Source organism: Moschus berezovskii, chromosome 11, assembly GCF_049115385.1.
Source record: "Moschus berezovskii isolate FMDL1 chromosome 11, NW_MosBer_1.0, whole genome shotgun sequence".
Lineage (NCBI taxonomy): Eukaryota > Metazoa > Chordata > Mammalia > Artiodactyla > Moschidae > Moschus > Moschus berezovskii.
Window position 1 is genome coordinate 33,134,421 of NC_142470.1, and position 22,834 is coordinate 33,157,254.

The 22,834-nt window shown below is 37.9% G+C and overlaps 1 protein-coding gene across 1 annotated transcript in view; it reads right to left on the minus strand.

Annotated features, from left to right (window-relative positions):
- DTNB (dystrobrevin beta) overlaps nt 1-22,834 on the minus strand; it is a 256,908-nt gene that overhangs the window by 111,092 nt on the left and 122,982 nt on the right. The window contains 1 exon segment of the mRNA XM_088841232.1: nt 16,483-16,607. Within this exon segment, the coding sequence (XP_088697358.1) occupies nt 16,483-16,607 (125 nt within the window).

The following is a 22,834-nucleotide window of genomic DNA, read 5'->3' on the forward strand; positions in this document are numbered from 1 at the left end:
TCTCCAAGCCAGGCTTCAGCAATACGTGAACCATGAACTCCCAGATGTTCAAGCAGGTTTTAGAAAAGGCAGAGGCATCAGGGATCAAATTGCCAACATACGCTGGATCATGGAAAAAGCAAGAGAGTTCCAGAAAAATATCTATTTCTGCTTCATTGACTATGCCAAAGCCTTTGACTGTGTGGATCACAATAAACTGTGGAACATTCTGAATGAGATAGGAATACCAGACCACCTGATCTGCCTGTTGAGAAACCTGTATGCAGGTCAGGAAGCAACAGTTAGAACTGGACATGGAACAACAGACTGGTTCCAAATAGGAAAAGGAGTACGTCAAGGTTGTATATTGTCACCCTGCTTATTTACCTTATATGCAGAGTACATCATGAGGAACGCTGGGCTGGAAGAAGCACAAACTGGAATCAAGATTGCCGGGAGAAATATCAATAACCTCAGATATGCAGATTACACCACCCTTATGGCAGAAAGCGAAGAAGCACTAAAAAGCCTCTTGATGAAAGTGAAAGAGGAGAGTGAAAAGGTTGGCTTAAAGCTCCACATTCAGAAAACTAAGATCATGGCATCTGGTCCCATCACTTCATGGGAAATAGATGGAAAAACAGTGGAAACAGTGTCAGATTTTGGGCTCCAAAATCACTGCAGATGCTGATTGCAGCCATAAAATTAAAAGACGCTTACTCCTTGGAAGGAAAGTTATGACCAACCTAGATAGTATATTAAAAAGCAGAGACATTACTTTGCCAACAAAGGTCCGTCTAATCAAGGCTATGGTTTTTCCCGTGGTCATGTATGGATGTGAGAGTTGGACCGTGAAGAAAGCTGAGCACCAAAGAATTGATGCTTTTGAACTGTGGTGCTGGAGAAGACTCTTGAGAGTCCCTTGGACTGCAAGGAGATCCAACCAGTCCATCCTAAAGGAGATCAATCCTGGGTGTTCATTGGAAGGACTGATGCTAAAGCTGAAACTCCAATACTTTGGCCACCTCATGCGAAGAGCTGACTCACTGGAAAAGACTCTGATGCTGGGAGGGATTGGGGGCAGGAGGAGAAGGGGATGACAGAGAATGAGATGGCTGGATGGCATCACCAACTCGATGGAGGTGGGTTTGAGTGAACTCTGGGAGTTGGTGATGGACAGGGAGGCCTGGCATGCCGTGATTCATGGGGTCGCAAAGAGTCTGACATTACTGAGCGACTGAACTGACCACCCTTTCAGAAACAAGTTATTTGCACTAAACATTTACACAAAAAACTTATATCTTTAAAAAAAATCTCAAAAGGATTTTTCATTAACATTAGCATTAAATCAGGAGGTAAAAGTGAATTGAACCAAAGGGACAATACCTATGGTTGTGGGCACTGTTAAGGATTTGTTAAACATATAAAGTGAGTGTGTTCTGGACAAGATTAGCCACTCAAAAGCAAACACAGAAGAGAACAGAACAAAACAAAAAACCTACCAACCAACAAATAAAAGGACTAGGGAGAAGAGAGGTAAGTCGGGGTGAAGGGAAACAGAGGAAGAAAACCGATCTACAGAGTCAATGGACTCCCTAACAAAATCTCAGCACGACTTTTGGTTAAAAATGACAGTTGTATCCTGAAATTTAAAAGGATCTACAATTGCCAAAATAGTTTTGAAAAATTAGACAATTTACACTATCCTAAATCAAAACTCACTATTAAGTTACAGCATTCACGATCAAGTAGTACTGGCATAAAAACAGATAGAATGAAACAGAACTGAGGGTCTAGAAATAAATTCTTAAATTTAGAGTGAACTGATTTTGACAAAGGTGCAAAGGACAGCCTTTCCACAAAGAGCACTCATATAATTACCTAATTAAATGATAATTAAGTTCACGTGCAAAAAAGGGATTTATCTTAAATCATACACAAAAATTAGCTCAAAAAGTAACACAAAAATGGATTACAGACTGAAATGTAAGGGTTTAAACTATAAAACTTCTAGATGAAAACATATGAGAAAATCACTGTGCTCCTGGGTTAGGCAAAGGTTTCCTAGATATGACACAAGAAGAATAAACCATAAAAGAAAAAAATTGATAAAGTGGCCTCCCTTAAAATGAAAATGTTTGCTTTTCAAAAGATTGTTAAGGAAATGAAAAGATAAAACAGGCTGGAAAAAATTACCTGCAGATTATATATCTGACAGAGAACTTGTGTCCAGTATATATAAGGAACTCTGGTTTGTTTGTTTGTTTTTTAATTCAAGATACACTTATTTGCTGGGGACAGTTTGAATAATGAGTAAACTATAGTGCCAGTGAAGTCGCTCAGTTGTGTCCGAATCTTTGCGATCCCATGGACTGTAGCCTCCCAGGCTCCTCCACCCATGGAATTTACCCATCAAGAGTACTGGAGTGGGTTGCCATTTCCTTCTCCAAGGAACTCTGAAAACTCCTAAGAAGACAACAAACCAACCAGTTATTAAACGAGTGGAAGGAACTGTCACAGGCCAGAGGAGCCTAAGGAGGCGTGGGGAATAAATGTAACGGTGCCCCGGGTGGGGACCTGGACAGAAAAAGGTCATTAGGAAAAAAGACTAATGACATTCCAATAAAGCATGGAATTCAATTAATAATAAAAATAATGTCAATATTGGTTCATTTGCAAAATGCTAAAGGAACTGTGCCCAGGGTATATGGGAACTCGTCCTATCCTAGCTGCTGCTGCTGCTGCTAAGTCGCTTCAGTCGTGTCCAACTCCGTGCGACCCCATAGACAGCAGCCCATCAGGCTCCGCCATCCCTGGGATTCTCCAGGCAAGAACACTGGAGTGGGTTGCCATTTCCTTCTCCAGTGTGTGAAAGTGAAGTCACTCAGTCATGTCAGACTCGTAGCAACCCCATGGACTGCAGCCCACCAGGCTCCTCCGTCCATGGGATTTTCCAGGCAAGAGTACTGGAGTGGCTTGCCAGTGCCTTCTCCGCCTATCCTAGCTACATTTCTGTAAATCTAAAACTACCCTTAAAAAAGATTATTTAAATCACCTTTTTAAATGGTGAAAGATATAAATAGGTAATTATAGAAAGAAAATATATGAATGGTTTATTAGCACATGAAAAGGTGTTCAACATCATTAGTCACTGGGGAAATGCAAATTAAAACCACAATAAGGTACCACAACTCACTGCCTAGGATGGCTATAAATTCAAAAGATTGACAATCTACCCAGTGCACTGGTAAGACTGTGGAGACAATGGAGCTCTCAGATATGCTGGTGGGACGGTAACAGGTACAGTCACTTTCAAAAACGGTTCAGCAGTTTCTTGAAATGTTAAACATATGCTTACCCTGCATGACCCAGCAATTCTACTCCTAGGTATCTACCCAAGAGACATATGAAAACATATGTCCACACAAAGACACAGATGTTCAGAGCAGGATTATTCATAAGAGTCAAAAACTGTAAATGAGCCAAGCACCCATCAACAGGTGAAAGGATAAATGAAACATGGTATATTCATAATATAATGGAATATTTTCAGCACTGAAAATGTATAAACACCAATGGTTGCTACAATATTGATAAGCCTCAGAAATATTATGTTAAGTGAAAGAAACCAGAGACAGAAAACTATATGATTCTGTTCATATAAAATTTCTAGAAAAGGCAAAACTGTATAAACAGGAAGTATATCAGTGGGTACCTTGGGGCTACAGGTGGCAGCTGAGATTGACTACAAATGGGTGTAAGGAAACTTTTTCAGATCATGAATATGTTCTAAAACTGGATGGTGGTGATGGGTGCAAAACTATATTCATTTACTAAAAATCATTTAACTGTCACAGTGGGTGACTTTCATGACATGTAAATTATACCTCAATAAAATTGTTAAAAAAAAAAACAAATCAAAACCACAATAGTCTATTACCTCATACCCATTAGACTAACTTAAAAAAAAAAAAAAAAAACTACCCCCAAAATAACAAGTGTGGATAAGGATGTGGAGAAACTGGAACCCTCATACTTTGTTCACGGGATTGTAAAATGGTGCAACTACTATGGAAAACAGTATGGAGGTTCCTCAAAATTAAACATAGAATTACCGTATCATCTAGCAATCCCACCTCTGGATATATAACCGAAAGAATTGAAAGCAGGGTCTCAAAGACATATTTATACACCCATCTTCACAGCATTAATCAGAACAGCAAAAAGGTAGAAGAAACCCAAATATCTGTTGGCAAAGGAATGAACAAACAAAATTTGGTATATATACACAATGGAATGTTACTCAGCCTTAAAAAGGACGGAAATCCTGACACATGTTACCACATGGATGAACCATGAGGACGTTATGCTATGTGAAATAAGACAGTCACATAAAGGCAAATACCTCTACTTCTATGAGGTATCCAGATAGCTAAAGTACTCAAATTCATAGAAACCAGAGGCTCTTGATAAAAGAGGAGTTGATGTTTAATGGATATGTTGTGTCAGATTTGCAAGCTGAGAAAGTTCTGAAGATCTGCTTCACAATAATGTAAATATAGTTAACACTACTGAGCTGTGCACTGAAAAATGGTTCAGACAGTAAATTTTATGTTACCTACATTTTACCATAATTAAAAAAAGAAAACTGATGGATTGTGCTTGGGCAATGTCAGAGTTTAAAAACAGAGGATTTTATGGCAGTACAGTGGTAAACAGTGAGAAAAATCCCGACGGATGGGTGAAACTGAGCAGGTCAAAGTCACAACCACTTATAAGTGATTATCCTCCTAGGATTAAGCCTTGAGTATTGTTGTATTAAATAAAGCTATTTCTCCTTATTGCATCATAATCAATCACCACATTTGCTGTTCATGTGACCATCCCTCTCTATCACGCACACACAGGAAGTACACATACATACTCACATGTGTGGGTTTGTGAGTATATGCAAGCCTTCCATCCCCAAAACACACACACACACAATGAGGTTCAGGCAAATACTTTATCCTATTTCTGGGACTATCTTACATGACACGTGACCCTTGGTACCAGTGCTCTCTGTGCTCCCTCTTTCTTCTCTGGAGAGCGACAATTCCAGGGCCAGTGACCCAAAGCCCAGAAGAGAGAGATAATCTGGGACATTTAGGCTGAAATGGAGCCAAACAGACAACACCAAAACCAGAATGGAGCGAAGCTCAAGGGGCTAAGAGAATCTGGTGTTCCTCAGCTGCTTGGTTTTCAAACTCATCCCAGCAAAATACAAGGCAGAATTAGTGTCAGATGAGCTGTGACCTGAGAACCATAAGAGCCTTCACATTCTAGGCTATCTAAATAGAATAAAAGCCAGCTTTTTCTTTTCTGAAAAGGTCAAATTAGATAGACCTGAAATTTTAGGTGTCTGATGGCCCACTTGTGAGCAGATTACATCACCATGCCTAGATTTTTCCAAATTATTACAGCAAAATGCAAGACAGAATTAATACCAGATGAACTATGATCTAAGAGCCAAAGTATAAGACTTGCATGTTGGAAACAGCTCAAAATTATAACCTTCCAAATAGGTTCCGCCTCAGGAGACCAAGATACCCAGAATGATCTGATGATATTCCTTTCAAGTGAACAGAACATCAGATTCACCTAGGAATCTAAGAGAAAGCATCCTCTTGCCAGTTTCCTCAAATAAGACTCTCCCCAGCACCAAGCACAGAGCCCCACTCATAATTCACATTCAGCAAATACTTGTGGAAGAAAGTGATTTCAATCCAGATCAACTTATCAATATCATAAATTCTACAATTTATTTTGGAATATAGCAAAGGCAGTTAATAACTCTCATTGAAAAAAACCAAATTTTGCTCATAAAAAAAGTTGCAAACACTGAAGCATTTGGTTCAGCACAGGACAGTTAGCCAGAAGCACCCGTGTCACAAAAGTCATTTCAATTCCAAATTCATCCATCATTGTAAAAGAAGTGTCAGAAATATGTGCTTAAAACTAAACAACATAAATAAGAAGTTAGACCTGTTTTTTTTATAGGGTTACAGATAGTCTTACATTATCCCTGGTCTGGTGAATTTCTACTGATCTACTTAAAATCATTATGAATAAGAACAAAACTGGCAGAACTTTCACATCATACTAAAAAGTTTGCAAATACTGAAAGCACCAGATGTTTGATGCATAGTTGTCTAAACATCAAAAAAAAAAAGACAGCAAAAAAATAAGATATGACCTGTATATGAATACAAGTATAGATTCAATATAAGAATAAACTATGCCTAGAAAAGAAACAGCCAAGAGGACAGGCTTGATTAAATCCATGTAACGTTCATATATATAGTCTAAGTCGGTATTAAACAGAAGAGGGGTTAAAATAGGACATTTAAGAGCCACATTAAAGTGCTATTTTAATTAAAATCTAGCAGTTTTTTTAATTGTCTAGGTTAATTCTGTTTTGATAAAGGGTGGAGAAGACTGGTTGGTTCAGCTGTTCAAACATGCTACGTATTTATATATATATAGATAGCAAGAAACAGTAAAAAGGTAGACTGGTTTCTAGGTAACAAACTTTATCCAAATGCTTTAACAGAAGACGTTACCAAATTAACCTTTACACTTGGGTGGGGAAAAAAAACCTGGACCATCAAACCAAAGAATATAATGAGCCTTCAGAAAAAAAGAAAAACAAGAAGGACAAACTGCCCTAAATTTGCAGTTTTTATCAACTCTTCTTTAAGAGTAGCAGTTGGCAATTTTTTCTGTGCAGAGCCAGATAAAAGGTATTTTTAGGCTTTGAGGGTCATACGATTTCAGTCACAGGGACTCAATTTTGCCACTGTAGCCTGAAAGCAGTCATAGACAATTCGTAAATGAATTAGTGGGCTTCCCTGGTGGCTCAGTGGTGAACAATCTGCCTGTCAATCCAGAAGGTGCAAGAGACGTGGGTTCGACTCCTGGGTCAGGAGGATCCCCTGGAGAAGGAAACGGCAACCCACTCCAGTATTCTTGCCTGGGAAATATATGGACAGAGGAGCCTGGCGGGCTACAGTTCATGGGGTTGAAAAGAGTCAGACATGATTTAACAACTAAACAACAACAACAAAATGAATTAGCATGGCTGTGTCCCAATAAAAGTTTATTTATGGACACTGAAATTTGAATTTCATATAAGTTTCACAAAATATTCTTTTTATTTCACTTCAAATATTCATTCAAAAATATTTTTTAAAAATTCTTAAAAAAACATGGGCCATACAAAAACAGATGACAGGCTAGATTTAGCCTGTGGGCTGTAGTCTGCCAACTGCTGTTTAAGACAATAGATTAGTCACAGGTTATCCAGTGGGACACCAGTCCTGCCCTTCCCTGCTGGAATTTAGAAGAACAAACCTACCAAGCCAACATCAGAAGTTTTGCTTTCTCTCAGAAACAAATAACCACAAACTCAAATGTAATGGTGATGAACTACTAATTAAAGAAATTAGATATAAGAATTATGTGGTTAGATAATTAGATGCTAAGCATCAGCCAACTGCTTGAATTAGGCTAGCAGGAAGTTTATCAGAGACATCAAGGACTATAAGTTACACAAAAATGTTCTGACCAAAAGAAACAACTAATTTCTCTCAAAGACTTAGAAGGAAAATTGCTACTGCGCTAATGATAAGTAAATTGTTTGTCTGAGATTTATTTGAAAAATTTTGTTTACTTAATATTCTCAAGTCCCCAGAAAAGAAATACAATGGCTCCACTGAGGAAATACGCCTGACATCTAGCGGAAGTCTTGGGAACTGTAGGTATGTGACCTATGTTATTTACTGAAGGAAAAACGAACAGAAGGGGCAAGGCGTAGACGTTTAGTGTCACTCAGTAATTCAATGCATTTTACACACCTACCATGTTCCAGGCACTATTTCAGGCACTGAGAACTCAGTGAAGGACAAAGAATACTGTCCAGGCTTTGTGGAATGTACATTTTTATGACATGACCTACTTTATTCTGAAAGTTTAGAATACAGTATTTACAGCATCCTAAACTCTTAGATTGGAGAAGGCAATGGCACCCCAGACCAGTACTCTTGCCTGGAAAATCCCATGGATGGAGGAGCCAGGTAGGCTGCAGTCCATGGGGTCGCTAAGAGTTGGACACGACTGAGCGACTTCACTTTCACTTTTCACTTTCATGCACTGGAGAAGGAAATGGCCACCCACTCCAGTGTTCTTGCCTGGAGAATCCCAGGGACAGGGGAGCCTGGTGGGCTGCCGTCTATGGGTTCGCACAGAGTTGGACACGACTGAAGTGACTTAGCAGCAGCAGCAGTAGCAACCTGTTAGATGGGCTCGATAAAGGACAGAAATGGTATGGACCTAACAGAAGCAGAAGATATTAAGAAGAGGTGGCAAGAATGCACAGAAGAACTGTACAAAAAAGATCTTCACGACCCTGATAATCACGATGGTGTGATCACTCACCTAGAGCCAGACATCCTGAAATGTGAAGTCAAGTGGGCCTTAGAAAGCATCACTACGAACAAAGCTAGTGGAGGTGATGGAATTCCAATTGAGCTATTTCAAATCCTGAAAGATGATGGTGTGAAAGTGCTGCACTCAATATGCCAGCAAATTTGGAAAACTCAGCAGTGGCCACAGGACTGGAAAAGGTCAGTCTTCATTCCAATCCCAAAGAAAGGCAATGCCAAAGAATGCTCAAACTACCGCACAATTGCACTCATCTCACATGCTAGTAAAGTCATGCTCAAAATTCTCCAAGCCAGGCTTCAGCAATATGTGAACCGTGAACTTCCAGATGTTCAAGTGGGTTTTAGAAAAGGCAGAGGAACCAGAGATCAAATTGCCAACATCCGCTGGATCATGGAGAAAGCAAGAGAGTTCCAGAAAAACATCTATTTCTGCTTCATTGATTATGCCAAAGCCTTTGACTGTGTGGATCACAATAAACTGTGGAACATTCTGAAAGAGATGGGAATCCCAGACCACCTGACCTGCCTCTTGAGAAACCTGTATGCAGGTCAGGAAGCAACAGTTAGAACTGGACATGGAACAACAGACTGGTTACAAATAGGAAAAGGAGTACGTCAGGGTTGTATATTGTCACCCTGCTTATTTAACTTATATGCAGAGTACATCATGAGGAATGCTGGGCTGGAAGAAGCACAAGCTGGAATCAAGATTGCCGGGAGAAATATCAATAACCTCAGATATGCAGATGACACCACCCTTATGGCAGAAAGTGAAGAGGAACTAAAAAGCCTCTTGATGAAAGTGAAAGAGGAGAGCGAAAAAGTTTGCTTAAAGCTCCACATTCAGAAAACAAAGATCATGGCATCTGGTCCCATCACTTCATGGGAAATAGATGGAGAAACAGTGGAAACAGTGTCAGACTTTATTTTTGGGGCTCCAAAATCACTGTGGATGCTGATTGCAGCCATGAAATTAAAAGACGCTTACTCCTTGGAAGGAAAGTTATGACCAACCTAGACAGCATATTAAAAAGCAGAGATATTACTTTGCCAACTAAGGTCCATCTAGTCAAGGCTATGGTTTTTCCAGTGGTCATGTATGGATGTGAGAGTTGGACTGTGAAGAAAGCTGATCGCCAAAGAATTGATGCTTTTGAACTGTGGTGCTAGAGAAGACTCTTGAGAGTCCCTTGGACTGCAAGGAGATCCAACCAGTCCATCCTAAAGGAGACCAGTCCTGGGTGTTCATTGGAAGGACTGATGCTGAAACTCCAATACTTTGGCCACCTCATGCGAAGAGTTGACTCACTGGAAAAGAGTCTGATGCTGGGAGGGATTGGGGGCAGGAGGAGAAGGCGACGACAGAGAATGAGATGGCTGGATGGCATCACCGACTCAGTGGACATGAGTTTGAGTGAACTCCGGGAGTTGGTGATGGACAGGGAGGCCTGGCTTGCTGTGACATGGGGTCGCAAAGAGTCGGACACGACTGAGCGACTGAACTGAACTGAACCTCTTAGAAGCACTTTCAGATACATTATCCTTAAATAATACCCTGAGATAATTAAGTTGAGTTTTATTATCACCATTTTACAGAAAAGTAAATTGATGTCTCTTGAGTTTTAGTCTAGTTTTCCTTCTGTCACATTACACTGCCTCTCTTCTATTTTCCAACCAACCAAGTTACAGCTATTTAATGTTCTTTCTTGATTCTAAACCTAACCACAGGTTTCAAACTAATGGTTCGATTACCATGTTTCTACAGTAACAATTACTTACTGGGTCAGCATCCTAGAAAACTAGGAAAGAAGAGTAGGCAAGGAGTTCGAGAGCCCCAGACTTTGGTCCCAACTCCAGCACTTTGCTTGGGCAGGACACACAACCTCCCTGATTCTGTTTACTTATATGTAACAGGTTAACGCTATATGTAGTGCAAAGGTTGCAGTGAGGGTTAAATGAATGCAAAGGTTGCGGTGAGGGTTAAATGAATGCAAAGGTTGCGGTGAGGGTTAAATGAAGTAAAGTACATGAAAGAGGTGAACAAAGAGCTCGGAACACTGGGTGCTCAATAAATATCCAACCTTGAATCTCAAATTTGTGATCATCTGAGAATCTCTATCCTATGCCAACAATGAAACATATGCAATTAACATTAAAATAAACTTAATCTCAATTTCTGTTCCAAATTTCCACTGGAGTTTTAATTTTATTTCTTGGCATTTAATGGTAAAACCTAAGGTGTTTTTTTTTAATGTTTCCAAACTTTTCTCCATCTCCATTACCACCATGACAATCCAAAGCACCATCATCTCTCAGCTGGTCCATGAAAAAAAAAAAAACAAACTAGCTGGCCTCTTCTTTTTCATCCTTGTCCTGCTCTTTATTGCCACATAACAAGCAGTGATTTCTTAAAGTGCAAAATTCGACATGTCCCTCTCCTATCTAAAACCCTTCACTCTGGGATAATGTCCCAAATCACAGGGGGCCTTTGCCTACCTCTGCAGCCTTCCTCTTGCTCTCTGCTCTCCTGCTGCCCCTCTGCTGGAAATGTTCCTCCTTCTGCCTTCCATGTACCTAATCTCTCTATTTATCTTTCAGGCTTCACTGTAAATGTTACTCTTCACAAAACCCTTTCTTAACCTACCGACAAGATAAAGACAGGCCATAAGGGAAAGATATCCTGTTAGATAATTACTTTACATATTAGGACTAATTTGTGATTTATACAAATATTATTTCTCAGAGATTTCAAGGTGAGTATCAATTGTCAAAAGGAAGGCACAATTAAAATTGCAACAGAGTCAACAGGAAAATAATAGGGGTGGAGCAAATGGCTCTCTGTTGAAAAAAATAAATTCCTAGCAAAATATCTCATGGCAGTAACAACAAAAAAGGAAAAAAATACAAAAATAAGAAATTTATTGACAGGTACTTTTATAATTTTGAAGTGAGAACATTAATTTTAAATATAAAATGAAAGCCAAAAAACATACAATGAAAAATTTGACCATTAAACTAAAATTTCACTAAGACACTTTAGTTTCTACTCTGAAAAGAAGAAATAAAGATACACGCATTCTAACATGCTCCCTCTCTTTTTCAAAAATTGAGAGCAAATAAGCATGCTATGTAAGAAATAACTATAAAGTGTGAATCTACTTGCAAAATGTTTAATTAGTGGCCAAGGGAAAGGTTCAAGTATACTGGTCATCCAGTCCCTTAGATCCTATTCCCAACTCTCAACCCCCTTGGAAGACAGTATTCATTCAAACCAAGATGACTGATTAGGAGTAAAACAAATATAAACAATCTAACTGTTTGAAAATAATACCTACAATGTGTAAAGACTCCTGAAGTGCAAGAAAATGGTCTTAATTCTTCGTCCAAAACAGGACTCTTCTAAATTAATACAGTAAAACAATGATTAAAATAATCACGATCTTATCCAAATAAATAATTTACTGACTTTAAGCTTTTAAATGCAGGAGCTACCCTCATCCTCACCTTCATGCAAAACAGCAACCTTTTCTTTTTCCTGATCACAATTATAAATGTATAGCAGCCCATCCCTCACAGTTTTCTCATCTTTTGAGTTATGTATACTTGTCACTCTTTCCTCAGGAAGCCAGCTGGAAACACTGCATGTTATAAAACTAGTTTCCTCACTGTCATCCAAACTTATTTGTATATAAGGAAAGTACTGTGTGACTATTGCTTGCACCTTGCATAGTACCTGGAAGGTCCTCAATAAATACCTGCTAAATGAATGGAAAATTTAAATTTCAGCAAGCAGTAAGAATTGCTATTTACAGGGGATGGGATGATTTGAGCTCTGCAGTGACCTAGATGGGAGGGAAATCTGAGAAAGAGGGGATATATACATACATATAACTTGGAACATAATAAAAATTTGATCTTATACTAAATAACCATGTCTTAACAATTTGACAGAACTGAATAATAAAGATTTTTCAGACCAAAATGAAATTAAATTAGAAATTAATAACAAAAAGGCAACTAGAAAACCCTCATATATTTGGAAATTAAGACATTCATTATACTTCTCAAAGAAGAAATCCTAACAACTTAGAAAATATTTATAACTAAACAATAAAAAATTACATAACAAAATTTGGACATTACTCAGGGAGTGTTCAGAGAAATGTATAGTCTTAAATGCTTACATTGGCCGGGGGGGGACTTGAAATGAGTAAGCTAGTGTGTTAGTCACTCAGTCGTATCCGACTCTTTATGACCCTATGACCTGTAGCCTACCAGGCTTCTCTGTCCTTGGAATTCTCCAGGCAAGAATACTGGAGTGGGTAGCCATTCCCGTCTCCAGGGGATCTTCCTGAAACAGGGATGGAACCCGGGTCTCCTGCACTGCAGGCAGATTCTTTACCATCTGAGCCACCAGAGAAACCCAGGAGTAAGAGAACCATATCTTAAAATGTTAGGAAAAGAGAAGCAAAATAAACCCAAACAAGCTTTAACAAAAGAAATAATAAAGATAAGAAATAAATGAAAAAAATTAAATATAATACATATAACAAAAAAATAATAAAAACCAAAAGGTGGTCTTCTGGAAGCCTACCAGATTGGACAAACCTATGGTAAGACTTTACAAGGAAAAAAAAAAATATGTGAGAGTAGAGATGAAAAATATATTAGCACAAATATTGTTGATAAAATATTATAAACTTTGTACCAATAACTTTAAAAATTTAGATGGAATTGACAAATCCCTACATCTGTAAAATGTTCCAAAATGACTCGTAAAGGAATACAAAATGAAAATAGTCTTATAACTGCTTTTTAAAGTGGAATTAACAGTTAAAAAATCTTTCTACAAAGAAAGGTTTAAGGACAAATAGCTTCACTGGTGAGTTTTACCAAAAACAAGGAACAAATAATTCCAATCTTAAACAAGCTCTTCCAAGAAAATTAAAAAAGAGAATGCTCCTCGACTATCTAAGATAACAAACTGGCCAAATTTTATCGTAAAAACAAAACCAAAAAATCAAGAGAAATAACAGGACAACTTAACTCATAAACATAGAAAAAAATCTAAACAAAATATTAGTAAGTGAAATCTAGCAGTTTATTAAAAGGAGGGTCAACTTATGTTTAAGCCAGGAATGTAAGGTTGTTTTAAAAAATTAATGTAATTCACTATATTAATAGAATAAAGAAACTCAGGCTATCATATTAATGCAGAAAGTCTTTAATAAAATTTGACATCATTCATGACAAAAAGAAAGCACTTGTAGCAAAATAGGAATAAAAGGGAACCTCTTTTATCTGATAAAAAGCTTCTACAAAAAACCTACATCAAAGAACATACTAAAATGAATGCTGAAAGCACTAGCTTTGGTATTACTAATAATGCAAGAATGCCTATCAAACCACTTCTATACAATATTGCAATGGAGGCACTAGCCAGCACAACAAAATGAAAAGAAAAAAGTATGATTATATTTGAAAGTATAAAGAATGAGAGGGAAGAAAAAAGCAATCATTATTTGTAGGTGATATAATTATTTACAGAAAAATCCAAAAGAATCTGAGTACAAATTGCTAGAATTACAAGCAAGTTATGCAAGATGACTATCTAGTGGATTAAAATACAAAAGCAATGTGCGTTTCCATATACCAGCAACAGACTGTTAAGAAACATAATTCAAAAAAGATACCATGTGCATGACTGTACACATTTGCCAAAAACCATTGAATTGTACACTTAAAGTGGGAGCATTTTATTGCATCTAAATTATATCTCAAAATAACTGTAGGAAAAAAAGGCACCATTTGCAATAGCAACAACAAATGCAAAGTACTAAAGAATTAAACATATATAAGACCTTTCTGAGGAAAAATTATACAGCTTTACTAAATGGCACAAGAGGATATTCAAATAAGTGGGAAGACATAATGCATTCATGGAATGGAAGACAATATTGTAAAGATGTCTGTTCTCCCCAATTTGATCTTTAGAGTCGATAAATCTCTGATCAAAATTTTATGAGGGACTCAATAAGCTGATTCTCAAATTTATATGAAAGAGCAAAGGGCAAAGAATAGACAAGACATCCCTAAAAAAGAAGATGACTTAATCCCTTACAGTAATTAAGATAGCATGATATTGGCATAGTGATAGACATTTCGACCAAAGGAACAGAATAAAGAGTCCAGAAATCAGACGTACGAATTTCGAAACTTCATTTATGACAACGATGGCATTGTAGTTAAGTGGGGAAATGATGGATTATCCAACAAATGGCCTTGTTCAAATGCAAAGAGAGAAACAGAATTGGATATTCTACATCACACTACACACTAAAAATCTGTTTCAGATGAATTAAAGACATATATAAAAGGGACATCTTTAAAACTTAGAAAAAAAATCACTATAGTGCTGGAGCAGGCAATTTTTTTTTTAATTCAAATAAAAAACACTAACCTAAAAGAGAAAAGGTTAATAAATTTAATCAAACAATGGATTACACACAATAGGTAAAATCCACTATGAAACACAGTGAGAGAAAAGTGTATTTCTTCCCCAGGAAGAAGAAAACAATGGAACACTGAAGGAAAAACCACCACAAAGACAGTACAAGAAAGTCAGTCCAGCTATAAAGCCAACAGGCACACTTCTGAGCAATCCATGGTAAGAAAGGCTCCCACTGAACTCCAACGAGAACAACGGTACAGCGACCACGACACTGGAACTAAACAAAAGGGTACCCAGAATGACAGCACACAGCTCCACTTTGTCAAGAACGGAACTAACTAAAAACGCTGTTATTTGGTTTTCAACTTTTAGACTGAGCCCTTAATAAATCTCAGAAGACTTAGTCATGATCACAGGAGAGAATAGAACTATTAACAGCTTTGACAATATAAAAGTAATGGCATAGATGATAGAAGTCAGGAGGCAAAAGAAGGGAGAAGGGGACAGAAGTTACATAGTGGAAGTCAAAAGAAGTTATAAGAAATAGAAGTTTAAGAATTACATTCAAGATCACAAAGGTAAGTAATTTTTTAAATGGTGATAGAATAATGAAAAGCTGGGATGGGTTGATATGCAGAGCTATAAATGAGGCTGGTCCTCTATACCACAGAAGGAATTCAATATGTCCAAAATGGATAAGCCAAGAAATGGTGCTCTGAATACATTATTTAGTGATATGGAGGTATTCATTAGGACACGAGTCCATGGTCTGTGAGGAACCGGGCTGCTTGACAGGCGAGCCAGCAAAGCTTCATCTGTATTTACAGCTGTTCCCCATCACTTGCCTTACATCCTGACTCCCTCCTGCCAGGTGAGCAGCAGCATTAGATTCTTATAGGAGCACAAACCCTACATGAACTGTGCGTGTGAGGGATCTGGGTGCAGGAAAATAAGATCAGGGCTCCCACTGACTCCGAATGATGGTGAGCCAGATAATTATTTCATTATGTATCACAATGCAATAATAATAGAAATAAAGTGCACAATAAATGTAATACACATGAATCATTTCAAAACCATGCCCACTCCACCCTCCACTTCGTCCTGTGGAAAAACTGTCTTCCCTGAAACTGGTCTGTACAGTCATGTGTTTTCTAATTTTCTCTCGATACGAACAGAACAAGTGAGGTTGATTTTCATGTTGTCTAAATTAACTTTAAAATCTCAGTGGTCATTAATTGTTGTAGAGAAAAGATCTTTACTGCTGAAAAGAACACAAATAACAAAAGGTGCCCTTGTTAAACCCAGTATAATAATTACTCGTAATGTGTTAATTTTCTGATGGAGACTCCTATATTACTTAGGCTTCAGGGCTCAGCAGCTAGGTTTCCATGTAGATATTATGGTGATTTAAGGTGCTAAAAGCCTGAAGTATTAAGATTCCCAAAAGTAAAGTAAAAAACACAAGGTTAAACATTCATGTTAGCTGATAGTCAGTTCTGACCCAAAAGAATTCAGCAAGGTATCCATTTCAGTATAATGCACATCTCGCTTCAGGTATATACTTACACTATATTTGCAAGGTCAAGTGGTTTCTCTGGTTGCTCAGGAAAAACAGGATGCGGGGGTTCTCGGGTAGGTACACACCCCAAGGATTTACTAATTGCATGGCTCAGCTTCTTTGCAGGGGATTTCTGTGTCAAAGCAGAAAATAAGGAAATAGGAATTGAATTTTCAAAAGAAGAAAAAAGAATGTTAACTTAATGACAAGAGCTGTTGAAAATATCTTTTCAAATACATGCTAATCTGCATTATGGTGAACACTACCGAGCCCTGCAGAAAGGAATCTACAGCTGTTCCAAAGTCGTCTGTGGCCCTTCGTTTCTGACTCCCTCATTTCTACTATGCAGTCACACTACCCCGTTAGTGTTAACGTTCCTTTTGAACATGTCTATGTGCCCTTTGTGGGAACTGCCTCTTTTGTTGCTTCTGGATTATTCTTGTAAGATGCTCTAGTTAATTCCCTGGTCAGAGTCAGAAATTTTTGCTGGACTAAAATACTAAAAGGTTATGGGAATGCTGAGCTCATAACTCTTGAATGTTAGCAAATTAGCTGACTAACCCACATCCCCAGAGATATTAAGAGACTATCCTCCAAATGAACATGGAACAGAACATTTGGTGTTAAGGGGCTGGTTGTGGACACAGCCGCAAGCAAGTGCAATCAGCATCAAATCTGTGACTCTAAATCATGACATGCTGAAGGTACAGAAATAAGTTGGCATACTAATACATTTCTTGTGAAGGCAGAGCAATACACAGCAAATCCAAAGACTAGCAGGCCTAAGGTGTGATAGTAAATACAAACAAAAGTAAACAATATGCCACAACTAAGATATGTAGAATACGAAACCCACATTTAAAGGAAGTTCTTTATAAACTTACTTTATTGTCCACTCAATTCCCTTTAAATAATACTGTTGTCTGAGATATTCCTGGCAGGATACTAGTTGCAAAAAAAGTTTAAATATTTCATTCTTCTGCCTCTGCAGTGTGTTACCATATGTACCACTTTAACTGGAAAACAGAATTTGTTTGCAGCTGTGTCTCATCAGTAGCACATCTCCACTTAATTTAATATCCTGCCTGCATTATTTTTATTTATTTTTTAGCCACACTGTACAGCCTGCAGGATCTTAGTTTCCTGTGCAAGGATCAAACTGCCCTTGGCAGTGAAAGTACAAGAGTCCTGACCCATAGACTACCAGGGAATTCCCAGACTGCATGTATTTTAACACGCATGCGTGTGTGCTATGTCGCTTCAGTTGTGTCCGACTCTTTGCAACCCCATGGACTGTAGCCTGCCAGGCTCCTCTGTCCATGGGATTCTCCAGGCAAGAGTACTAGAGTGGGTTGCTATGCCCTCCTCCAGGGGATCTTCCTGATTCTTTCCTGCTGAGTCACCTTGGGAGCCGGTATTTTAACATAAAAGAAGCCAAAATATATTTACCTTTAAGAATATATAGGGAAAGTTACTTAATACCTTGTTTATAACAGACTCCTTGAGCCTCCTTGAACACATTAAATTCTGGGGGAAAAAATCTATATATAATCAAATTTCCTGAAAATTATATGTAGTTAAACAAAGCAGAAATTCTGAACTTCCCCACAACTGCTCTCTCTGCCCAATGAGTAGCTATACGTAATCCTGACTCCCCCTTCTCGGCTCCATCTGTTACACTGCCCCAGACATCGTGCAATCTTCTGCTTGAAGCCTTTCGAAGGCTAACAGTCATTTATAGACTGAGATATAAAGGCACGCCATCCTATTCCCACACAGGCACTTTCATATCTGGCTCCACTCTCTGTCCTCACCTTTCACCCCACATCAGCATGAACAAGCTGCTCAGTTAATCTGTACCTTGGCCCGCACCTTTCTGAGATCTCCCTTTCCCAATCTCCTTCATTGTAAATTTCTGCTCATTTCTCAAGACCGCTTGTTTGCAAGTCTCCCTTTCTCTCCGAAGACCTCCCTCACGGCTCCCTAAGTAGGTGCCCACTCTTCCAAGTTACCCACTTGACGAGTACACATTTCCACTGTTGCACTGTTCCAATACTACACTGCACTTGCCTATCTGTTAGGCTAGTGCTTTCAAAGGGTAGGATCTACATTTTATTTATCTGTGTATTTCCAGAAACCGACCTACAACAGAAGGCGTTATTTGAATAAATTATTTGCTTAGATGAATTTTCTAGATTGCTTTTTCCTGACTAAAACATAGAAGCTTAATTTTTTTTTAGAGTTATGATATGAATAGGGAACAATCAGAGGACACCAGAGATATCTTAACTCACCTTTACAACTAAACACTATGCCTGTAATCCATGGATTTATTCTGTGATTTTTTTGCTACATCTGAGAACCCCCTGGGCCATTAATTCATGCACTCTACGTGAGATGGGTATCACACAGACTATGTTAGTTGCCTCCTGAGTAATAACAGCCATGAAATCACAGGTTTCATGTGTATATTTTACAATAAACATTAAAATAAGACTGTTAAAATGAAAAATGTTTCCCTTCCCAGCACTTAATTGTGCTTTCAAAAACACTGCTCCAAGTCAAGGTTTAAGGTTAGATCCCAGTTCAAGTCTCAAAAATATAGATAGAAAGATTAAATCAATACAGAAGAGCCAATTCCAGAGTATATCAAGAGATGCTTGATGTGTATGGGAAGGAGAAAAAGACTGGAAATAAAGATATATATATATATAAAAGCAAAGATATCACTCTGTCAACAAAGGTCTGTATAGTCAAAACTATGATTTTTCCAATAGTCAAATATGGATGTGAGAGCTGGACCATAAAGAAGGCGAAGCACCAAATGCTTTCAAACTGTGGTGCTGGAGAAGACTCTTAAGAGCTCCTTGGACAGCATGGAGATCAAATCAGTCAATTCTAGAGGAAATCAACCCTGGATATTCATTGGAAAGACTGATGCTGAAGCTGAAACTCCAATACTTTGGTCACCTGATGTGAAGAGCCGACTCATCAGAAAAGACCCTGATGCTGGGAAAGACTGAGGGCAGGAGGAGAAGGGGGAGACAGAGGATGATATGGTTGGATGGCATCACCAATTCAATGGACATGAATTTGAGCAAACTCCGGGAGATGGTGGGTGTGTGCACTCACTCGCTCAGTCGTGTCTGCCTCTTTGTGACCCCATGGACTGCAGCCTGCCAGGCTCCTCTGTCCATGAGATTCTCCAGGCAAGAATACTGGAGTAGGTTGCCATTTCCTACTGCAGGAGATATTCCTGATACGGGGATCAAACTCATATCTCAGGTGTCTCCTGCATGGGCAGGTGGATTCTTTACCACTGCACCACCTTGGGAAGGCCAACACTTTCAATTAAATTGAAAATTAAGGCAAAAAAATGACTTCTTTAAAAATATCTTAAAGAGTGAATTATAATATGGCCATGAAGTGATTTCACTGTGGAGTCTTATTAGGAAACTAAGATTAACAAAGCCTCTGAGCAAAAGTTTGAAAACTACCATTACCATAATTGCCAAGACAGAGACATTACCTCTTCTGACTACTTGGCCCCTAGTACAATGGCCAGGACTTGGCAGTTAGTCACTAAATATTTACAGAAGTACAGGGAGTAAGGAAGGAAGAAAAGTCATCCAGGTGTAGGGACTGGTGACCCCCACACTTCATTTAAACTCCAGGCCCAAGAAGTTCTGACAGTTTTTTATACCTTTCCCCTCACTTGAACCTTAACACTGATATGGGGGAGGCCTTAACCAAGAAAATTAAATCTCCTCCAAACACTCTTAGGTGATGATTTTTAATCTTCGTGCGTTTTCAATACCTTAATCTACTTTACCTAATTTCAAAACATTTCCCATTATCTCTGAAAAATATTACAGGTTACATTTTTAAAAAATACATCAAAACCATATAAAATGGCTGTGCATGCTCTAAAATGTGAAATACCCATCCACCCGCTATCTTATAGTCTGAGATACAGACCATTGCCATCACTTGGAAGCCTGGCTGTGAGCCCTCATCTAAGACAGCCCATTCCCACCACACCTGCTCCTTTCTTGGTGATCAGTATCCTGGATTCTGGACTGTTTGCTTGATTTTACTATTTCAGTAATTATGTATTATTAAAAATGCATGATTTATTTAATACATGCTTAAAAATCTATATAGGTTTACATATATATTTTTATGCAACTTCTTTTACTCAAAATTATGTTACAATTGATCTATGTAATTCATTCTTTTTTTTAACTGTCTGACTGTACTTCTTTGCTCAATTACATCATAATCTATATAGCCACTCCAGCGTTGATGAACATTTGGGTTGTTTCCATTTTTTCCCTCTCTGTCACAATGCTGCTATAAAACTGTCTTGTCCATGTCTCCTGGTGACCATGTAAAAGAATTTCCTAAGAGTTATTCCTAAGAATTATTGGGTCATAAGTTATACACATTCAATTTTACTTGGCACTGCCAACTTGCTTTTATAAAGTAGTTACACTAATTTCCTCTCCCATCAGCTGTGGAAGAGATTCCCTCTACATTAATGTCAACCCCTGTTACAGGTACACATTGTAACATTCACCAATCTGGTAGGTGATAAATGTTATTGTGGTTTTAATTTGCAATTCCTTACTACTAGAAAGACTGAGCATCTTTTCCACTGTTTATGAGCCACTGTGGTTCTTCGTCTATGAAATGCTTGTTCCTGTCTCTGGGATAGTGTTTCATTTACTGATTTGTAAGAGTCTTTCTCTTACTGATTTCTAAGAGTTTTTATATATTTTGTATTTTAACCTTACAGAAGGCATATCTTACAAACAACTTTCATGTTAAGGTTTCTTTCTCATTCTGCTGTTTTTGATGATTGGTCATCTTAAAATATACAGCAGCCCCAATTTATTAATCTTTCTTTCATATTTTGTGCCTTTTGTATTAAAGGCATCCTGCCAGATTGTCATTATTTTATAGTTTTTATCTTTCATTTTTAAATTTGAATCTTCTTAGAACTGATTTTTTTATATGTATAAGGAAATAATCCAATATGGATAATCAATTGCCTCAGGATCATTTAATAAACAACCCATTCTTCTCTTACAAGACAGATATTCTATTTCTGTACCTATACCAGTCTCAAGATAATTTAGCAGTTACAGCTTCCATTTATCTTTTCATGTAGTACCAATGCCTCAAACTTTCATTCCTTATTAGGAGAGTCTTCATTTTTCTTGCCCCTTCACACACACTTCCACTTAAATTTTACCATCAGTCATTTACCGCACACACACACAAAAAACCTGCTGGGATTCTGATGGGAACTGATTGAATATATAGACATTTCTGAGGAGAACTGACATCCTCACACATAGAATATTCCTTCTGTGAATGGCTTGTGGTATCTTAGGTCCCCAACCAGGGACTGAACCTGGGCCCTCAGCAGTGAGAACACAGAGTCCTAATCACTGGATCGCCAGCAAACTCCCATAAGCCTTTTTAAAGTTCTTCCAATAAAGTTATAGATTTTTGTTCACAAAGGATGTATGTATCTGTTATTTATTTCCAGTTACAGAAAGATTTTTTCATATAGCAATCTTGCTCTATTTTTAAAAATTTTGGTAAAACATACATAAAATTTTACCATCTTGACCATCTTTAAATATACAGTTAAACAGTGTTAAGTATACTGGTCATTTATAAATCATCTTTGGAGAAATATCTATTCAACTCCTTTACCCATTTTTTAACAGGTTGTTTGCTTTATTTTTTGTTCTTAAGTTATAGGAGTTCTTTATATAATCTGGATATGAGACCCTTATCAAAAATATCATATGTAAATATCTCCTTTCTATAGTTTGCCTTTTCACTATGTTGATGTATCCTCTGACACACAGGAGTTTTTAATTTTGATGTATTCTAATTTATCTATTTTTACTTTTATTGTCCCTGCTCTATTCTAATGATTTATTTAGAGATTCTTTCAGTCTCTCTGTATTGACAGTCACCATGAAATAACAGTAACTTGCTTCCTTTCAATTAAAATGCCTTTTGTTTTCCTTGTTTTCTATGCTGCTTAGAACCTCCAAGAAAATGTTGAATAGAAGTAACAGCAAGCCTGCTTGTTTTGCTTTCAATCTTAAAACACTTACTCTTGGTATTTCATCAGTACATATAATGGATACTATGTTTTTATAAATATACTATATTCAGTTCAGTTCAGTTCAGTCGCTCAGTCCTGTCCGACTCTGCGATCCCATGAATCACAGCACGCCAGGCCTCCCTGTCCACCACCAACTCCCGGAGTTCACTCAAACTCACGTCCATCGAGTCGGTGATGCCATCCAGCCATCTCATTCTCTGTCGTCCCCG